This window comes from Struthio camelus, chromosome 1 (genome assembly GCF_040807025.1).
Source record: "Struthio camelus isolate bStrCam1 chromosome 1, bStrCam1.hap1, whole genome shotgun sequence".
Classification (NCBI taxonomy): domain Eukaryota; kingdom Metazoa; phylum Chordata; class Aves; order Struthioniformes; family Struthionidae; genus Struthio; species Struthio camelus.
This window is the reverse complement of record NC_090942.1, coordinates 81,788,473-81,809,299: the sequence shown is the minus strand read 5'-3', so window position 1 is coordinate 81,809,299 and position 20,827 is coordinate 81,788,473. Positions and strand designations below refer to the sequence as shown.

The following is a 20,827-nucleotide window of genomic DNA, read 5'->3' as shown; positions in this document are numbered from 1 at the left end:
AGACCATCTGGCAGAAATTCATCCGCTGTCTTAATGTTCCCCATAAGTATTTTTTTGTAACCAAAGAAAAAAAATCGGTTTTCTTAAAAGTTTGATATATTCTGATGAGATAGAACACAGTAACTGAGTAAAAAAAATAAGATTATGGTACTATCCCTCATTTGATTTCCTCTTTCTCCCAGGGCTGAGTAGAGGGGCAGGATCACCTCCCTCGACCTGCTGGCAACACTCTGCCTAATGCACCCCGGGATACCATTGGCCTTCTTGGCCGCAAGACCACATTGCCTGCTCATGATTAACTTGGTGGCCACCAGGACCCCCAGGTCCTTCTCCGCAGAGCTGCTTTCCAGCAGGTCAGCCCCCAGCCTGTCCTGGCGCAGGGGGTTCTTCCTCCCCAGGTGCAGGACCCTTCCCTTTGCCTTTGTTGAACTTCAGGAGGTTCCTCTCCGCCCAGCTCTCTAGCCTGTCCAGGTCCCTCTGAATGGCAGCACAGCCCTCTGGTGTGTCAGCCACTCCTCCCAGTTTAGTGTCATCAGCAAACTTGCTGAGGAGGCACTCTGTGCCTTCATCTAGGTCACTGATGAATAAGTTGAACAAGACTGGACCCAGGACTGACCCCTGGGGGACACCGCTAGCTGCAGGCCTCCAACTAGACTGTGCTGCTGATCACAACCCTCTGAGCTCTGCCATTCAGCCAGTTCTCAATCCACCTCACTGTCCACTCATCTAAACCACGCTTCCTGAGCTTGGCTGTGAGGATGTGATGGGAGACAGTGTCCAAAGTCTTGCTGAAGTCGAGGTAGACAACGTCCACTGCTCTGCCCTCCTCTACCCAGCCAGTCATTCCATCCGAGAAGGCTCTCAGACTGCTCAAGCATGATCCCCCCTTGGTAAATGCATGCTGACTGCTCCTGATCACCTTCTTGTCCTCCACATGCTTAGAGATGGCATCCAGGATGAGCTGTTCCATCACCTTTCCAGGGCTGGAGGGGAGGCTGATAGGCCTGTAGTTTCCTGGCTCCTCCTTCTTGCCCTTTTTGAAGACTGGGGTGACATCAGCTTTCTTCCAGTCCTCAGGCACCTCTCCTGTTCTCCAGGACCTTTGCAATATGACGGAGAGTGGCCTAGCAATAACATCCGCCAGCTCCCTCAGCACTCGCGGATGCATCCCATCGGGGCCCATGGATTTGTGGATGTCAAGTTTGGACAAAAGATCTCTAACCTGATCCTCCTCCACCAAGGGAGAGTCTTCCTTTCTCCAGACTTTCTCTCTTGTCCCCAGGGTCTGGAATTCCTGAGGGCTGGCCTTAGTATTAAAGACTGAAGCAAAGAAGGCATTCAGTGACTCTGCCTTCTCTGTATCCTTCGTCACCAGGGCACTCACTCCATTCAGCAACAGCCCCACATTTTCCCTAGTCTTCCTTTTGCTAGTGATATATTTGAAGAAGCCCTTCTTGCTGTCCTTGACATCCCTTGCCAGATTTAATTCCAAATGGGCCTTAGCCTTCCTCATCACATCCCTGCATACAATATTCCTATATTCCTCCCAAGTGGCCTGTGCCCTTTTCCACATTCTGTAGACTTCCTTCCTCTGTTTGAGTTTTGCCAGGAGCTCCTTGCTCATCCATGCAGGTCTCCTTCCCAGTTTGCTGCACTTCTTACTCAGGGGGATGCACTGCTCTTGAGCCTGGAGGAAGTGATGCTTGAATAGTAACCAGCTCTTTTGGACCCCTCTTCCTTCGAGGGCCGTAACCCTTGGGATTCCTCCAAGAAGGTCCCTGAAGAGGCCAAAGTTAGTTCTCCTGAAGTCCAGGACTGCGATCCTACTTATTGCCCTGCTTCCTCCTCCTCCCTTCCTCAGGATCCTGAACTCCACCATCTCATGGTCACTGCAGCCAAGGCTGCCCCCAACCTTCACATCTCCAACCAGACCTTCTTTGTTTGTTAGTGCAAGGTCCAGCAGCACACCTCTCCTTGTTGGCATCTCCATCACCTGTGTCAAAAAGTTATCCTCAGTGCTCTGCAGAAACCTCTTTGACTCTTTGTGCCTAGCTGTGTTGTCTTTCCAGGAGATATCAGGGTGGTTGAAGCGCCCCATGAGAACCAGGGCCTGTGACTGTGAGGCTACTTCCAGCTGTCTGTAGAAGGCCTCATCAACTTCCTCTTCCTGATCAGGTGGCCTGTAGTAAACCCCCACCACTGTGTCACCCATGTTAGCCTGCCCTTTAATCCTTCACATAAAGAGCAACTCCACCACCTTGCCTTCCTAGCCTGTTTTTCCTAAAAAGCACATAGTCATCCATGAGAGCATTCCAGTCATGTGAGCTATATCCCACCATGTCTCTGTAACTGCAATGAGATCATGGTCCTGCGAATGCACATAGTTCTCTAATTCTTTCTGTTTATTCCCCATGTTGTGTGCATTGGCGTACAGGCATTTCAGAGAGGCAATCAAGCAAGCATGCAGGTTTCTCAGGAGAGGTGCAAGAGGATCCTCCATAGTCATGTCCTGTGCACACTTCCCCAGCTGCATGCACCTGCTGGAGGCATCCTGACTTGAGCTATGTTTTGCTGACTACCCTGTCTCTATAACTCTCCCCTTCCCCCATCTTTCCTAGTTTAAAGCCCTCCTTACCAGGCTAGCGAACCTGTTGGCAAAGACGTGCATGCCCCTCTTGGTGAGGTGAATCCCATCCCTCCCCATCAGCTGTCAATCTTCAAACAGGGCCCCATGGTCATAGAAACCAAAACCCTGTTGCCAATCCCAGTGGTGCAGCCAGTTGTTAACTTGGAAAATCCATCTGCTCCTCCTCCCATCCTTCCTCTTCACAGGCAGGACTGAGGATGAAATGACCTGGGCTCCCAGACCCTATGACCATCATCCGCAGAGCTCTGAAATCCTGTTTGATGGTATCCAATTTGCCCTTGGTGTCATTAGTGCCCACATGGAAGAGCAGCAGAGGATAGTAGTCTGATGCATGGAGAAGCCTTGGCAGCCTTTCCATGACATCTTGTATTCGAGTCCCTGGCAGGCAGCAAACCTCTCTGGACAAGAGGTCAGGTTGACAGATAGGTGCCTCTGTCCCCTGCAGCAGGGAGTCACCCACGACAATTACTTGCTGCTTCTTCTGGGTGTTCCTGCATGGCACGGGGGTCTGTCAGGCCACCACAACGTACAGCACATTGAATAAAAAGCCTATTTACTAAAGATATTCTTTATCAGAGGAAAATGCTTGTAAATTGGAGCTGAATGCTGATTTAAATGGAGGTTAATTAGTGGGAAAAGTGTAGCTTTTTGTGACTTATACAGTATGCATACCAGTAAAGGGGTGGACACGACATAGCTACATGCATGCACATCATGCTTTTCACGTGCTCTAATGGGGGTACCACATGCCGCAAAATAGCTTCTTACTGCTTGTCTGCTTCCTGCTCTCTTGTTTTCTGTGCTACCTCTCTTTCTAGAATAGCTAAAGTAAAAAGTATTATTAATTTGAGTTGATTGTTTTTAGATCTCTTGGTGAATATATGAAGGATATGATTAGAGCTGATGAGAAATATATTCTTTAAAAAAATTTAGCAGTTTCTGCGTTGGTTTTTGGTTTTTTGGGAGGATGGGGTGTCTTAGACCTACGCAGAAACACTGACTCCCTACTTCTGTGCAAATCACTTCCCAATTTAGAAATCCTTAAACACAAAGTTACGCATGGCTGTTCTTACATACACATTGCAAGATCAAGTTTCTGCAGATTTATGAACTACAGAGCAGGTTGCAGAGTCAATTATTTCATTTTAGGCAGAGATGAATAAAAAGATAAACTAAAGCCTCAGCCCCTCATATTTTAAGAGGTTTCTGTGTCTGTGAACTAATGAATGATGAGCAGCACACATGCATGAGCCAAGCTGTGTCATTTATTTTCTGTCCCCACATGCTGTCCTTGAATAATCTTTGAATTGTCTCTCTTTATGAAATGTACTCCTCCAGATGCTTTGATAAAGCATTTCTCCTTTCTGGAAATGAGCTGTCAAGGGACCAGGACCATTTTTGTTTTCTGGATGGTCTGTAGAGGAGAGGGAAAGAAAGAAGGGTGCTCTGCCGGTGTTGCTTCTCACTAGAGTCTTCCTCTAAGGTCAGGTGCATACAGTCCAGGTTACCTGCAGGTGAACATCAGTACAAATGTGTCACTAAACATATCACACTAGTAAAAGTATACGCTGCTTTTGTGTTGTGTAGTATACCCTACTTACTGTAAAGCAAGTCACATCCACAGAGTAATTGCAGAAATGCAAGGTCACTGCTGAGTGAGCACACGTAGGGGCAGTTACTGCAGAAGCTGATGCACTGTAAATTCACACCTCGGCCTGCCTTCCCATAAGCCCTTCTTCATGCCGTGCTCATGCCCTAAGTAAAATGGATTGAAATGGCTTTAAAAAAGCTCAGCCACTCGTAAACTCAGAACAATTTATGGGACAAACAAGAAGCAATTAATCCATCCTGATACTGAAAAAATAAATAATTTAGTAGTTAAAAGTGTATCCAAGTACCACAGACAGGCTTCTGAACCACTTAAGTATTTATTGTTTTTTTTTCTCATGAATATTTTCTCCCTTCTCAGAATACATGTATTATTTTGCCTCATTTCCTGCAAAATAACACCCCCAAAGTATGGCATTCATTTGCAATTGGATAAGTAAACACAAAGAATAATCCCAGCTTGGCCAGCTTTCAATTCTCGATCCCAATCCCACAACTCACAATGTGTGAGTAAAACAAATTTCATAACTGCACTTAAATGAGCAGGTATCAGAAAAGCTGGGAGGGGAGATGAGGATTGAAAGTGAGAGCTGTTCTCAGTATGACTTATTTGCAGAGCCATCACAGGAGGATAGGTATTTTATATGTCTATGTTATATCTTTATGTATAGACACTGTGCATTGCATATGTTACCTAAGTGATATCCAAAGAAGGTGTGCATGCCCAGGGATCATGACTGTTCCACCTATGGATGTGCAGCTAATTGAGATAATTAAACATGGAGTGAAGTCACCTCAGACACTCTCTCTAGTCATTAATGTCCATGAACTGCCAGCACCAAAGTCCAAGTTGCCCTAAAGGCTCTTAGCATAAGCATGTCAGTTAGACAAATTAACTCCCTTCTCTCCCACTACCCTCTTTCACTTCTGTGTACGATAAGAATTTTTCTCTTGTTATGTTGATGTTATATACACTGCCATAACATTTTACCAGCTTCTCTTTTAAATAGCATTAGTTATAATTCTTAGTTTGAGTTTATCCTCCATCTAATGAATGTCCCATTTTTATTCTTTTTTATTTAGAAAAAGGGGTAGACAAAGGATACTATACTGTAGGAGCCAGACTGATCCGACTAGAGGATAAGGTAAGTGCATGAAAGCTTTTTTTTCTTTTTTCTGGGTAATGATATCTGATATACAGACCTGCAAGATAGTATCTTGGCATGTTTTACTTTAGAATTACGGGGCACCATAATAAGGAATAATATCCTAATTTTTGTAAAGGAGTTGATGAAGTATCACGTGCATGTTGTTCAACATTAACCATTTACCTGCCATACAAATTTAATTCTCAATTTTAAAAGGGACAACTTTCATGTTAAGGCCCACTCACGCTTGTGTTGTGGATAAATACTGTGAATTGACAAACACCTGTTTGTTGTACGAGGATCAGTGAATTAAATAGAAAGGCCATTATCAAGAGTCTTTGTAAACAGCAAGAGCTGATATTGTAGTTGATATCTTGTGGTTCCCTAATCTTTACTGCATATTTTTCCCCTGCACAGTTATCTCTGCAGCAATTCTGCCCTTCCCCCCACTTTCTTCTCTCCAAACATTTGTTCATCTTTGTTTTTAATTAGAGTTGCATAGACATTTAGCGAAAGGCTAAAGCCCAGGGAGGCCCTATTGTTTCAGGCACATTACAAACTTCCTCAAGAGTTTTTCCCACTCAAGTGATAACAAAAGTTTGCTTTAAAGGAGGAGTCTATTTCTCCAAGAGTTTTTTTGCTCAGCTCTCTTGAAGGCATACCTATCCCTAGAAAAGTGGCACCCCTACTCAGATTTATCACGCAAGTTTTCTTTTCCCTGTTTTCTGGGGAAGGGAAGAGGGAAGGAAGGCCTTCATTATTCTTAGGAAGAGTTGTGCATCTTGCAGAAAACAGAAATAGAAATTAAACAAATAGAATTCCTTCCTCCTTTCCCTAGTATCTACTGATCTTTTTTGCGACAACATTGGAAATATTCAAGGCTATGATTTCAAGGAAGAGATTTTCTTTGACTTTAGATTTCTTGGACAGTGTCAAGGAGCTAGCTTCACAGATAAATGCAGTTAATCTGAGTTAGCTCTTAAAACACACTCGTCCCTCATATAGACGCTCTCATTTGAAGTAATAGTGGCTTAATTCACTTCAGAAGGGATATAGTGCTCTCTAACCTCTGTGTGTTTTCCAAATTCACCATTGGTTCACTCAGCTATCTTTAATGCATCTATATAGATAAACCCGGAGTACAGGTTTGAAAGTTTAGCAGTAAAATTATCTGTGATAATATTTTGATTATTTTGTGTGGGAAATAGTACCAGCATTGTAAATACTTATTGCCTACCTGAAGCAGTTGTTCATGGTCTCCTGACTGCCCCATACTTATGAAGCAGAGGAATCAGAAAGTTGTTAATGTGCCTGGCACTGGTCCAGCTTTGGGGCAATATGGTGTTTATTTGCTAGCTTTTAATTTCAAGTCCTTAACTTGAGCACTGCAGAAGTATTTTAGTGTAAGAGGAGAAATGGTACAGGAGATGCCTGTGTGTTTGGTAAATGCCACAGTAAATGATCGCAGTCGCAGATATCTGCTCCTGCTCTGCCTTTACAGCTTAAACCTGTTAGAAAATCAAACTCCAGCTGATGCCAAAAGGCTATCATTTTCATCAGTACTGCCTCAATATAAATGCTTAGAGATGATGAAGTAACATGTTTTAGTTTCATCATATTAAATGTCTATTGTAAGCCTGTGGTAACCAGTCTACAGCAAGGATTTCCAACAATGTTCTTGGAAAATCCGTCACACAACTTAAAAAAACTAATGGTGTAGCCATCTTAATGTCATTTAAACATAATCTAAATATAGTTGCTGCAAGCTCAGTTTCAACCATCAGCGTGGGCAAGGCTTAGCCACTGTTCAGTTTGAAGAATTAAACCGTAGTGCTTTAACTGGCTGTATATTGCACGGGAACTGATGATTTCTATTGCTCCACTCACTGTTCTGGAGAAAATAAATAGAAGGGAATAAAAATACATCAAGATATTTTCATAAGAGGACATTATAAAAGATGTCCGATCACTGCAGCTTCCTTGTTGTTCTCCAATCAAACTACAAATGTAAAATAAAACACTAGGGTCTGACCCACATGGAACCAAGTGCATTTGTTCTTTCAGTACAGATGAATCTTCTTTTAGGTGTACAGGACTTTGTTCTGTCAAAAAAGCAGAAACTGTACTGAAAGGGTAAACATTTGCTGTGTGGGAGGTTTGCGTGTGCATGTGTGCATGTATTTGCATTTTTGGGGCACATAAGGCTAAAATATACGTTTGCATAGTGAAAACAAAGTTAAGCTTCCCAGATATCCCTATTTTAACAGGACAATAGAGACGACCGCATCCTGCTGTCAAACTGCTTCCCCTAAACCATTTTCCTGTGTTGCACTGGCTCTCCTGCTTTAGCAGTTCACTGTGTAGTAGCTGTTATGTGCCCAAACGTGAAACAATATTGGAGTCAGGAAGGACAAGCTGGGTTTCAACCTCTGAGCAGAATAAATGAAGCAGGGGCATGTCTGACATCAGGCTCCAGCTGGTGGTGAAAAACGATCTCCCTCTTGGAACTAGAAAACCTTTGGGATCAGCCTCATCCCCCTGGAGAAATTATTTTAACATTCAGTCACCCAGTATAGTCATGGCAGCCTCCCAACCAAGTGACACATCTGATAAAATGACACATTTTTGGATGAAGGCCAGTTGGTGCAGACTGATAAAAATGCAGCACAGATTCGAACGTTTCATCTGCTTAAAAATGTGTATCAATAAGCAGTTAGTACTCTTCTAGTCCAAGCTGATTTTTCCCACTAGTATCGTTTAGTTTTTAGCTGTTTGCACAAAAGGGAATCAAAATGTAATTCACCCATTCAGAACTGTGCATTGTTCTACACACAATGATATTAACTCTTTTTATATTTTTTTTGAGACGGAGATAGAAGACTGTGTATTTCTGATGGTTAAGAGGAACTTCCTTCCCTCCTATGAGTTGTTTCCTACCATTTGGGTTATAATGTGGGGTTTGCCACGTAGAAGGCATAGATGCAGGTCTCTGAAGTGGTTACTTGGTGATAGATAAAAGCTTTGAGGCAAAAACGTTTCAAAGAGTCAAAGACAGCAGCCTCCTATTCATTTTGCATGAGCAGTGCTATCTGCAGCCTCTCATGTGTGGCTATCAAGGCTTCCTATGTAAGTTTAAGATAGCAGTGAAGAGGTAAGAACAAGTCAGCGTATGACAAAGCAATGTGTGAGCCCAGCATAAAGAAAAGTTAATGTACACTTATATCACTTTGCTTTAATTGTTCCCAAGCTGATTTGAAAGGGATGAAACGTATGGTGGCAGTTTCCAGACTATATGTAAAACCCTTTTTGGCAACCTCAGCGCTGCGTAAGGCTTTACTCCTTTCATTAACATGGCATGTTGCATAGTGCAAGTTTACCCGTAGCACTTTTCAACCTGTTTTTCTCTGAGCAGGGTATAAAAAATGTATTTTATTGTGGGCAGCATAATAGCCTATTGTGGTTCTTTTCATAAAAACACTGAGACATTTAGAACAAGAATGGGGCTTCTTTCCCAACACGTGATGTGTGCCATTTGGCCGACCCTTTCTTTAGTTCAATGGCAGGGTTTAATTTTAAATTGTGGTATGTAGCCATTGACAGATTCTTTTGAAATGTGTTAAGAGGGAGATTGCTTCCAAGATGATGTTCTAGAGTTGGCGTTAGTTTCTTTTTAAAATTGTAAACTAATGCTTCTTTATGATGAAATGAGTATTCTTTCTTTTTCTTTTATTTTCAAAATTAGAAACAAAAATCATGGTGTGCTATGTCAAACTGCATGGCAATCTATAAATAAAAACAGGAGAGAAAAGAATCTACAAATGAAAGGTTAGAAGGGACAGCTGTGTTGTCTTTGAAAAAGAAATCTATTAGGTATTTTTATAATTATATGGCAGTCTTCTTTATGTGGTATTTACAGTTATGATTTACGTTCATATTACCATAACTATTTCCATACTTATAGACAACATGTGATAATGCTGGGAGCCAAAAGCAACCATTTGGTAGCATTTAAAAAATGCAGAAACACTAAGAGAAAACAGGGCAGTAAAGCAGAACCCTTCTGAGCTTTATCCAGCTGAGTAATGCAAGCCAGAACAAAAGTATCATCCAACGTAAACAAATGTAGAGGTTGGATTGTGGTGATGAACTCTCTCTTTACCAGTTTAAACACTCATTTTAAAGTTGGGAGCTAAAAAGATGGACTCAGAGAAGAGTGGTTTTTCCCTATCTTCTTCGTCTTGAATAACAATAGGGAGATTGATGTTAGCAAATATGACTCCAGCTGTGATTACATCAGAAGTCATTAAATAGTAAATTATTTATCGTGATGGTGCCTGCAAGCACCACGATAGCGAAGGCTCTGTCAGAATTTCCATTATAAACCCTTAATTTGTGGGTGGGGTGAAGGACAACTGAGCTGTATTAAAAAAAACAAGAGAAAAGGCTGAAAATTGGTGCACAATGAGTCAGTTGCAAAATGAGTGTGCTGCATATTTGAGGTTACAAGAATATGTCAGAAATAAACCCAACAAATGCATTGCTAACGAAAAAGCATATTTTGGCACTAAGGTGTTTGTGGGTTTTTTGCCCCTAGTTGCTTAAAAATTGAGTCATGCCTTATTATGAAGCTTTTCAGAAGGCTTTTTGCAAATGGGAGTTATGTGGGTTTTGTTAGCTACTAAAACAGGCTGATAATGTTTAAAAGTAGCTATTGTAGATGCACTGCTGTTCACTCTTGCAAATAAATTTTATCATGCATTTCATCCTGGCCCTCTGCGCTTTGCTAATATGCATGAACACTGTTCGTTTTTGGAGCTTACCTTCTCAACGCAAATCTACATATGTCAATAATTAACTTAGCTAAACTGACTGACGGTTCCTGGAAGATCTCTTGTGAAGAATGGGTTTGGCTTGCTGTACATTTTCTTGGAGCATATTCAGTCCAAAGAGATGGACAAGAGGTTTACAGCAAGCGATGCTGTGAATGTGTATTTAACTCCATAGCAGTCCAGCACCCTGACCATAAAGTCGTTAGAATTTTTATTCTTAAACTATTGTCTAGTTAAAAGAAATAAAAATAAGCTTACTGCAGCTGACACTTCAAGCCAAGTTGTTGATGTCTTGTTACTTCAGCGCATTTATGCCAGTGGAGTTACTCTAGGTTTCTGTAGGTGTAAATTACAGCAAATGTCTTATATGACTTTAAACCAGATTCCAGCTCATTTTCTCACGTTCTGCTCAAGAGCACTGAATTAGCAGGGATGAGGTGAAAGCAGAACTGGATTTCAAAAGTTCAGCATTAGCCTGAGTGAAATTATGTTTTTTATCTGTTATGCCTTAGTGTTTTGTGGATCCTTGTGATACACTGGCTACTATAGACCTGAAATTGCACATATTTTCTTGTACTGAAACATCCAGACAGGTTTTTTATCTGAGCACCAAGTAATGCTGATTTAACAGCTTAGATCTCAGCAACATTTAAGCACACAGCTTTTCTACTTTCGCAATGCAGAGAGGAACTATAGCAGCCTGGACTTCTTCTGATCACTTAGCATGATTTTATACTTCTCAGATAAACATTGCTTTATAAAGTTTAGAGGGAAAGACTGGTTTTGAGCTACCGAGTTATAACATTAATATCTGAATGATCAGACAAAAACAAGGCCTAACTTTGATATGCCTTTCAAGCAAAAGGAAGAAATATGGATAAATAGTACATTCTGAAGTATATGTGAAAGAACTGTAGCCTGAATTCTTCCCTCACGGTTCCAGTTTTGAAACCTTATCATATGTGGTATATGGTAGCACCTTGCTATTATTACGGTTGTACACCACTTCCCATTATAAAACTCTATTTTCAATTGCGTACATCTTTGCCAAATTTTAGCCATCTGGGCTGAAATTTTCCAAGGCAGATATCTGTTTCAGGCTGAATTTTCTAGGAGAATGTATGTATCAATGTGGGTCATCCTTTCTGCATCGCGGTAACCTGACCCACTGTGAAGACTCTCCCAAAAGACAACACAAAAATGTTGATGGAAAACACTTGAGCTTCTTCTAAATTTGAGCAAGAAAATTGGACAGAAATGGAACATTCTCTGCCAGTCTTGAGCCCCAGAGGCCTGATCCAAAACACAGTGAACTCAGCAGGAGGCCTTCGCATGGATCAGGCCCTGATTTTTAACGGGCGACGGAGCAAAGACTTTTGCAGAGCGAATGTTTGCCAAGACGCAATTCACCACCATAAATCAAATGTTAAATAATTCTGAAGCCCAATAAACAAGCGTGCAGATGGCAGTGTCTGCTCCCCAGTGATTGCACTGACTGCTGATTAGGATCCAGCTCTAATAGCTTGGTCTCATTTAAAGCAGTCTCAAAGACTGCTGTGATTAGGCAATTGGTACAATTGAGTTGCTTTTCTGCTGTCTTGGCTGAAGCCATTCTGGTGGAACCAAAACCACCCAGCGAACGATTACTCTTGCCTGTGACATCTTGGAGCGTGCTGGGGCCAGGGGAGGCCAGGGCTGGCAACCATATGCTGTGGAGCAGCCTGCAGTCAGTTTGCAGCTACCTTTCTTTTAATAAAAAACAAGGGGAGTTGCTTGCAGAAGATATACTCTCTACTAACGTTCCTTGACAAGAGCGCACAAATTGACTGTAAATACCATGGAAGATAGAAATAGTAAAGTGATTTAGAGCTGCTGGTAAATAATGGAGCCTTTGGGGAATGCAATCTTTCATGGGCTATTATGACACTGGAAATCTAATCCATATTGATATGCTTGAGCTGTTTAACCTGAGGGAAAACTTACTCCCAGCGCTGCTTGTTGCCATTTCTGCTAGTCCAATCCAGGACTCCTCCTGTAGGAGCTATTAGTTATGCAAAGTAAGTTCAACAGTCCACCCAGATGCAGCCCACCCTTTTCTTAGCTGACATAAAATTATTAATTTTGCTTGATTTGACAGTTTAGAAGAAAAGATTTTCATACTTATCAGTTGCAGTAATTAATAGCAGATGATGGTGCTGTCAGTTACCAAAAGCAGGCTGTGGCTAGCCCTCACGTAGCCCGTACAGCAATGGGAAGCAAAGAGTTGCAACTCTCTGCTCAAATGAAACGCTCTGAGGAGAAGCCTGATTCACCGCTCTGCTGACTTGTCACTCAAGGGAGCTTGCTGCACTGCTTGCGGTTGGAGCAAACCGCTCCCCCTTGGCTTGACTGGGAAGCAGTACAAAATGCTGCCGCTCTTTGACAAAGTGTGTTCATCAGGTCAGGGCAACTGCTCTATTGCTCCTACTGCCACTTGCCAAGGGCCTGGAGACAAGGCATTGATGACCATGCGAGCTGTCGTTGAGGGAGCCTGTCTGCCTCTGCCTGGTCTCCACTAGTAACTTCTGAGCCTGGGGGTCACTTTGAACCAAAACTGAGAAGGGGTCATGATCTTGGTGATGTTGGTTTCCTCTGCATTTTACAAAAGTCGGTGCCCTGGTAGAGGACAGACACTCTGTTAATCCCCCTGCTCCCAGAAGAAGAGACAGTGTGAGCTTGGCTCTGCTCAGGTGCCAGAGAGTCCAGCAACGAATGCGTGGGAAACAAAGCCCCATCAGTTCTGCTGTTCATGAAACAATTTACTTACTATTGCTAGGTAGGGAAGTATATTTTCACCTACCCTATTTTTGAGATCTTGATGACTTTTTGGACAAAAAGTCAAATCTCCCATGTACTTTGTGTTGATCCTCCAAAGAATGACAGATATCAGACCAGTTATAAGATTTTTTTTTTATTTCTACCTTTTATATTTTTAATGGGTTCTCCTAAATTAAATTTCTGAATGAAAAGTTATCCTAGCCCCCAAAATGAAATGTGTTCATTTTGAAATGTGAAAATGAAGTATTTCAGCAATTATTCTAACCTATTCAAATAAAAAGAAAAGGAGAAATTCATTAAAACTAATCTTTTCTGATGAATAGCTTTTTAAAAATTTTTTAGTTTCTGATGGAAATGCATTTCACTGAAACATTTTTGACCAACTCCAAATGTTACCAATCTTAAATAATTTAATATAGAAAGCTATTCCCAAAAATAGACTTTGCAGCTGTTCTTAACTCCTTATGGCTGTATACTGTAAGTGCTGCACTGCGTACAAGTTGAGAATTTCCCTTTGGAATATTTCTCCATCAGAAAATGATATTTTTGTTCATAATGAAACCTTTTGTGAGAAGATGTCACCTATGGAATTGTATTTTAAATCATTTATTGAAAACAAATATTTCTAATCTTCCACTTCAAAGTGACTTTTTGAAAGTCAGAATTGGGGTGAAATCTTTTGATTTTTCTGAAATGAGCATTTCACTTGAACTGAATTTTTATAATTCAGTGATTTAAAACTGATATTATTTCCTTCTGTTTCAAAATGAAAGACACTACAGCATCACGAAGAATTAACAGAAAGCAAATTATAATTTTCCTATAGGAAAAAGTAATTTTCCTGTAGTCCTCCTCACTTCAGAATTACTGTGGCTGTTCCACCTAGTCCATTTTTCAGATTAGCATTTTAAAAGGCAATTTTTAATATTATTTCAGTGCTATATGAAATATAGGCCCCTAATTCCTCTTGATCAAGGAAAGTATTCTGGAAAAACCCAGATTTATATTATTCAAACTGTTACCAGATTTGCCAATGGATTCATGTTTCATGCAGGAACTGCGATGCTGAGTCAGAGTGAATGTCTGTTTAGCCCTAGGGCTATTCTTCTGCTGTTGATGACCAGTATCAGATGCTAAGGGATGGATGAGAAGAGTAGTTTGAGTCTAAATTGTTAGAACTAGTCTCTGGGTCTTTGTAATGGATTATATGTAATAAGCAGGACAAAGAATACTTTCGTAAAAGGCGTATTGCAGAATGATGCAGCTTTGTAAAAAGATTATATATATAAATATATATGTGTGTATGTATGTATGTATATATGTGTGTGTGTGTGTGTGTGTGTATACATATACACATATACATATACATACATATATGTATTTATACACACTCGTACAGGAGTACTCTGGTGATCTGCCCTGACATGAAGGCTGTATGTAGGGAGGGAAACCATCACCCATTTTAACAGCAAATTCATGGTCTTCACATAATGGCATATGAGGGGAAGGAGGCAGAGAAGTGCTGAGAAACCTAGAAACCCTGTTCCCTATATTCGCCATCAAACTGTTATTTGCAACAAGTAGCTTTATATTTTTTATAGGAGCAAAATAGTGAACAAATCACCATTGCATACTCTCTTCTGTAATGTAATTACTTCTCCTAGTAACAAATAATGTGGATAAATGGTATTCACATTTTTCCCATTTAGAAATTTGGTTTTGATTTCAGTGCTGTGCTCTGGGATGTTTCAGTAAAGCATGTGTTAGCCAATGTGTCTGCTACACATTCAGTCCTTTGAGAGCAGGAGACGAGGGCTGAGGTCTGCATCTGAGAAGGTAAAGTGGTGCAGATTACCTCAAAGCCCTTTCTGATCATGTAGATGCAGTGCTTAGTTTATTGCAGGTTTGATCTTGGAGTATAATTCTATGCAAAGCCAGAATATAACTAAATAATAATAAATCCCTAAGTGATTTTTATAGGGAGGATTCAAGCTCTTGTAGTTGAAGAATCGTGCTTTTCAGATTATCAGTAAGTATTTTTTGCAGGTTAAAATGACTTTGTGTTGAATTAAGATAATTGTAAATAGACTAGAAAAAAAGGAAGCATGGGCTGGTGGCGTGCATAATAAGCTCAGGCTCCAGAAACCTGGGATGCTCTGCTGGACAGCCTCATCCTGAATGTAAACAAGACATAGACTTCCCCTCTGTGAAACAGTACTTTGCTACTTCAGCTGAGTATGGGTTACTCAGATACCATGGGACAGGGAGTTGTATTAAGTACCTCACACAGAAGGGTATCACTCAGCCTCTAGAGGTATTCCTCAACAACATAATGCTTTCTTAGGAGTCTGAAGCCCTTCTATGGGCTGTCAGCTCTAGAAGATCTTTCCTTCAGTCTTTGAACTTAAAATGCCTCTCTACCCATGGAGTTGTTGTCTGATGAATCCAACAAGTAAATTGGCTGCTTTTGCATCTGAAATTGCCAGGGTTCTCAGAATCAGGTTAGTTCAGGTTGGAAGGGACCTCAGGTGGTCATCTAGTCACTGCAGCACCCTGCCATTTGTACTGTGCATCTAGCACACATCTCTAGCAATATCATGTAGCATGTAGATGAAGAAATAACTTCTAAAAAATGTGCTGACAGGTTTTGCTCATGTTTAAGGTACATCTTGAGGTACTGAATTGGCAGCTCTGTATTTGTTCAGGAGATCTGCAGCCCACTGCTGAAATGCACATGTGGAACATGCCAGTGGCTTGAGCCTCAGTGTTTTCAAAACCTGGCAACTATAAATATTGCGAGTTCTGTGATATTTTCTCTTCTGAAAAATGTTAACAGAAGTAGGAGACTATAACTGATGTTAAAACAGACTGTTTTTTCAGCAGGTGAAGCATGCAGCAATGGAGTGTAAAGCAAATTTCATAGGTACAGAAAGCAGCCAAAACACTGTAATTTAAAATCTGGGCTAGTACAGGGGCAGGGTCTCTGCTGCCAAGTCTCGTTAAAAGTCTGATCGGATCTCCATCTGGATTTAGGATCTGGTTAATGTGGCATCCCTGTCTCTGCAGGAGTAAAAAGCGCAGCCTATCAACTCAGATATTATCACAAGTCTCCTACTACTCTGCATGTTTTTTAAAGGCTTTGGTACCTGGAGATATGTAATTACGTGAGAATTTTTAAAATTCCTAGTTTCTAGCCTTCACTGTGGTTAGCACATGAAGAGCAAGAACCCTGAAGCCTCAAAAATCAGAAGAGAATTAGGATAAATATCAAATATATTGTGTTTATTGAAATGACAGTTTTTTCAAGACAATCTAGTTGCAAGGAATGTAACCAGTTCTGTCAGTCACTGATAGATATTACTGCACACTGCCCAGGGGAGGCAGAAAAGTCATCTGAGAGGCCAAGTAATCACTCAAAATTAGAGCATCCTGGCTTCTCTGCCACCATAAGCGCATTGCCAGCCTCAGTGCAGTCAGCATGTTTAATGTTAGTTCAGGTATCTCACAAGTAGCAGGCACTGCCGTGAAGACATACCCTAGGAGGCAGCAGAAGCCCGTGTTCTCCCTCAGTAATTTTTTAAAAATTCCTGCAGTGCCTTCCCATGAGCTGCACATTAATGTTAGTTCTATTGCTGACTTTCAAAGTGTTTAGTGGCTGCAGCCTTTATATGCTTTGCAGAGCTTGTTGTCACCACATATATCTGGAGGGCTTCTAAAGCCAGAATCAGCAAGTCATCTTGTCTGTGACAGACCTCTGATCTGTGAAGGGGAAGGCTTACATGAGTGGGTGCCGTGTGAAGAGCGTTAGCATCTTTGTGCAGTGCTCGGTGTGCCTCGGTATTTGTAATCAGAGAAGAAACACCTATTTTCTCTGCCACTGCATCTAGAATTTGTAATCCCATAGCAGGAGGATATGTCTCTGGTGAGTGCCCAGGAGCTGGGGCACAGAGGGGTTCTCATTCTGATGCCACCACTGCCATGCATGGCTGCGATTAGTCCGGGCAAGTCGGAGCAAAGAGCAGAAGGACTGTATCCGCAGAGTCTGCTCACCTTGCGGCCTAGTTTATACACATGACTGATTACCTTAGAAATTGGATATCCATCTTCCAAAAAGTGTGGCTAGGTGGTCAAGACCCCCATAGCTTCCTGAGCACTTGCATTTTTGGGACTTCCTTATGGCTGGCCTGTCCATTCACCCTTATCATTAAGTGGTTGTAGGGGGCATCTGCCCCTTCGTAACAGCCTATATGCAGTGCTGGTGAGACAGTTGTGAGGCTGAGGACCTCTCTGGAGGATGAGGTCTGTGCAGGAACATGAGGCTGGCTGAGAAGATGCTAGTTTGGCAGAGGAGGAGGGTTGAGGTGAAAAGGGAGCTAACTTTTGCCGGATGTGTAAAATACAAACAAATTTCATTTTCTTAATGGATTTTGGAGCCTGACCACCAAATCTTGCTTCAGGCCGTATTTCATTTAGGCCTGGTCCTGTGAGTGGTCTTGCATGCTTTACTGAACATTTTTGGTGTAGTCATTGTACATGTTAACTGGGTAGGTAGTTATACCTACACCTCGATAGATGTATATATATGTTTATACATACATACATACATACATACATACATACGTATGTGTATATATCCTTTGCATTTTTTACATCTACATCATTTTTCTGGTTATCTTTTGCACTTCATGCCTTTCAGCCTCTGGTTTTTAAAGTCTGTAAAGCTCTGCGACGACTGAACACTGTTATTATTAATGCCTGGAGCTTTTGCTAGGTACTTGTAGCTCCTGCTCTTTAGCACATTCTTTAGCACAACTTAACATCCATAGAAAAATATCACTGTTTAAGACATTGAGAACAGTATTTATTTCCAGCCCCAGCTACAGAGTAACTACTACTGCAGGGATCACTGAAAGTGGATCAGATCCTAGAGTCCCAATGAAATTTTGCCCTGAGTTGGAATTGTAAAAATAGGCTTTTGTTCTTGCAATAAAACCTATCTGCTTGGGGGGTAAGATACTGAATGGTGACAGGAACTACTATAAAGCTAACACAACATTAATATATGGGGAATAGAGTACTCCATATACTGCCATGTGATTTCCTTCTTTGGCTTGGAAGGCAAAAATAAACTTCTTGTATTTGGAAGGTAATTTTCAATCCCAAAAATATCTTTTCTGCATTTACTTAATTTCACTAGATGGTTGGGCAGGCAGACCAGAGCTCAGACTGACTGAAGTAATGGTTATGTCATTCAGCAAAAAAATCCCTTGTGTGGAAAGAGTTTTTTGCTTTATTTTATTTCATTTTTTTCTCCTCTCTCCTCCTCCTCCTCCAAGGCTAGAGGAGTCACAAAACAGAAGTAAACTACAGTCAGAAAAGCTCTGATTTTGAGATAGAAAAAACTATATATATACTTATTAGAATTTCTTGTTAATGAGGTCATTTATGTCAGGGCAGGAAATGTATGGAATAACACAGGATAGAAAAATCTAGACGTTGTAAAACACACCAACAAATTTGGCACATGCATTATTCCCTTAATATGCCCCTAATGTAATCTATAGATCCCACAAATGACTACATTCTGTTTATGTATGAAAAAAACTCCTATATATGTAGCAGTCATAAGAGTAGCAATTTTACTAGTGGGAAAAGATTATTGTGGTCTTTTTATATAGCATATAGGTTTACTTAGAATGAGTCCTCATAGAAGAATGTAGAACCATGAAATATTGCTAAAATGTCATGATTATATTAATTTCATATTAAAAGGAATACTTCACTTTAAGTTATAGCTCCAAAATTACACTACTCATTCATGATTTTTTTAATGTATAATTGGCTGCCTCCAAAAATGTCACAGTAGGAGGAAAAAAAAGTTCATTTTCCTTGGCGTGTGTACTGTTACTATTCCTGTGTTCATTTGGCTTGGCTCGAGTAATGAAATGCTACAGTCTGAAATAACTTTTTATATGTTGACATGTGCATTTAACTAGAATAAGTGGGCAGAGTGGACCAAGTTGGATTCAGCAGCGAACAAAATATATCTTGTATTGCACCCTTTAATATAACAGCCTACATTTGTGATTTTTTTCTCATTTCTTCATTGTGATGGTTTACATGGCCCTTCTCGCTGTGCACAGCCCCCAGCGCAAAGACTCGAAGGAAGATGTTAAGCACCATGTTAATTTTAATGGGGAGTAGGAGGGGAGAGGAGGAGGAAGAGAAGGAAACTGAGGGACACAATTTTGTCTCTTGAAGTTGACAACTCCTGCTTCATTGAAATGCGTTCGGCCAAAAGCCTATTATTTTCCAGAGCAAATGGACCTTTGGTCTCTGCACATGGAGAGACTTCCGTGTCTTGTGTGACCTTGCCTCATGTCCCCCCCCAGCCTAGCCTGAATCTTGGTCATTTATGGCCCTGGGCTAAAGCTACACCAGACCTCCATGTGCCAGATTTGTTAGTCTGATCTGTAAGTCACTGACTTAACGGCTTCTGTGCCTGATGTCATGCAACAGGAGAAAGGCTGTAGTCCTGCACTGCAGCTGAGGGTGTGCTGCTCAACGATGCCTTACTGAGCAACGTGTTCTCATGTTTCATTTGCTGCCTCCTCTTCCTCCCCATAGCTTGGCACACAGGTCTCACCCACCAGAAGTCACCTGCAGCCAAAGCCCAGAAATATGAAAGATGACGAGAGTCATTCATTACATGTGTCCCCCTGCTTAGGGGCTTTCCTCCAAGCCCAGTTCAGACAGTTGTCCCATAATTTGGCAACTGCTACTTTAATTTGTGATTGTGTGGCAGCTTCTGGGCCTTAACCAGAGAAAATCTTGAATGCTCATGGGGGTGCAGCACAAGGGCTTAAAAGCAAGGAGTCGTATCAAAAGAATCTCAATTAATTTTTTTTAATCCTGTGATTTTTGAATGTCTGTTTTACCATCTTAGCCACTGTAATCTCATACTTGGCTCTAGAAGAGCAGAAATGTCTGCCTTTCAACTGGTCACTATTTCTGGGGAGAAAAGGTCCTTCTGTTCCCACCTCCTTACAACTCACGTGGGCCTGACAAATATCCACAGGAGAGCAGACAGCTGTGCAGTATGAGCGATGGGACTGGAAATGCATGTTAAAGCTTAGCAGTGGCGTAGTCGTGTATTTGTTTTGCAAACTAGGCAAAAGATACCTTATTCGGTTATAAACAGGAACCTTGGGCCGAGTTTGTAGAGGTTCAGCCCCAGGGCCACTCCCTGGAGGACCTAAGGCTTTGTGGAGATGGAAATCATGACACACCCCAGGATTTACACGTTGTTAGGACCTGCACCTAACCACATCTCAGCAGGGTTTTGTAGCTTTTGAATGTTAAAATTTTGTGTACAAAGATCTAGGGGTTAGTTTTTAAAAAAAGTCAAAGGTAGCACTTAAAGAAACTACAGAAATATGTTGTTTAAAGTCCGCTGCATTCCAGTCTAACATCCTGTGAAATAAGTCCTGCAGGGGCTGGAGTTGCACTTTGTGTATCATTGTATCGGACTTATGCCTCTGTAACCACATCACAGTGGCGTCAGAATAAAGCAGACCTGATAGCAGAGGGAAAGAATAGATTTCAGTGTCAATCTTTCAGATACTTTCTTTTTCATTCAGCTTTCTTTAAGTATAATCTGTTAGGTGTAATGTATTGAAGACAATGCACATACCAAATCCCATATTTTAGAAAGAAAGCTTTTACAATTCATTCAAATGCCACTAAAATTATTTTTCTTTGGCTTTTTACTTCTTATT

The 20,827-nt window shown here is 41.2% G+C and overlaps 1 protein-coding gene across 2 annotated transcripts in view; it reads left to right on the top strand.

Moving 5' to 3' along the window:
* The window catches only part of LOC104146601 (potassium voltage-gated channel subfamily KQT member 1), a 524,419-nt gene that overhangs the window by 306,393 nt on the left and 197,199 nt on the right, over nt 1-20,827 (top strand). For both annotated transcript variants that reach the window (XM_009678697.2, XM_009678698.2), the window contains one exon: nt 5,339-5,400. In XM_009678697.2, coding sequence (XP_009676992.2) covers nt 5,339-5,400 — 62 coding nt within the window. The remainder of the gene's footprint in view (nt 1-5,338; nt 5,401-20,827) is intronic.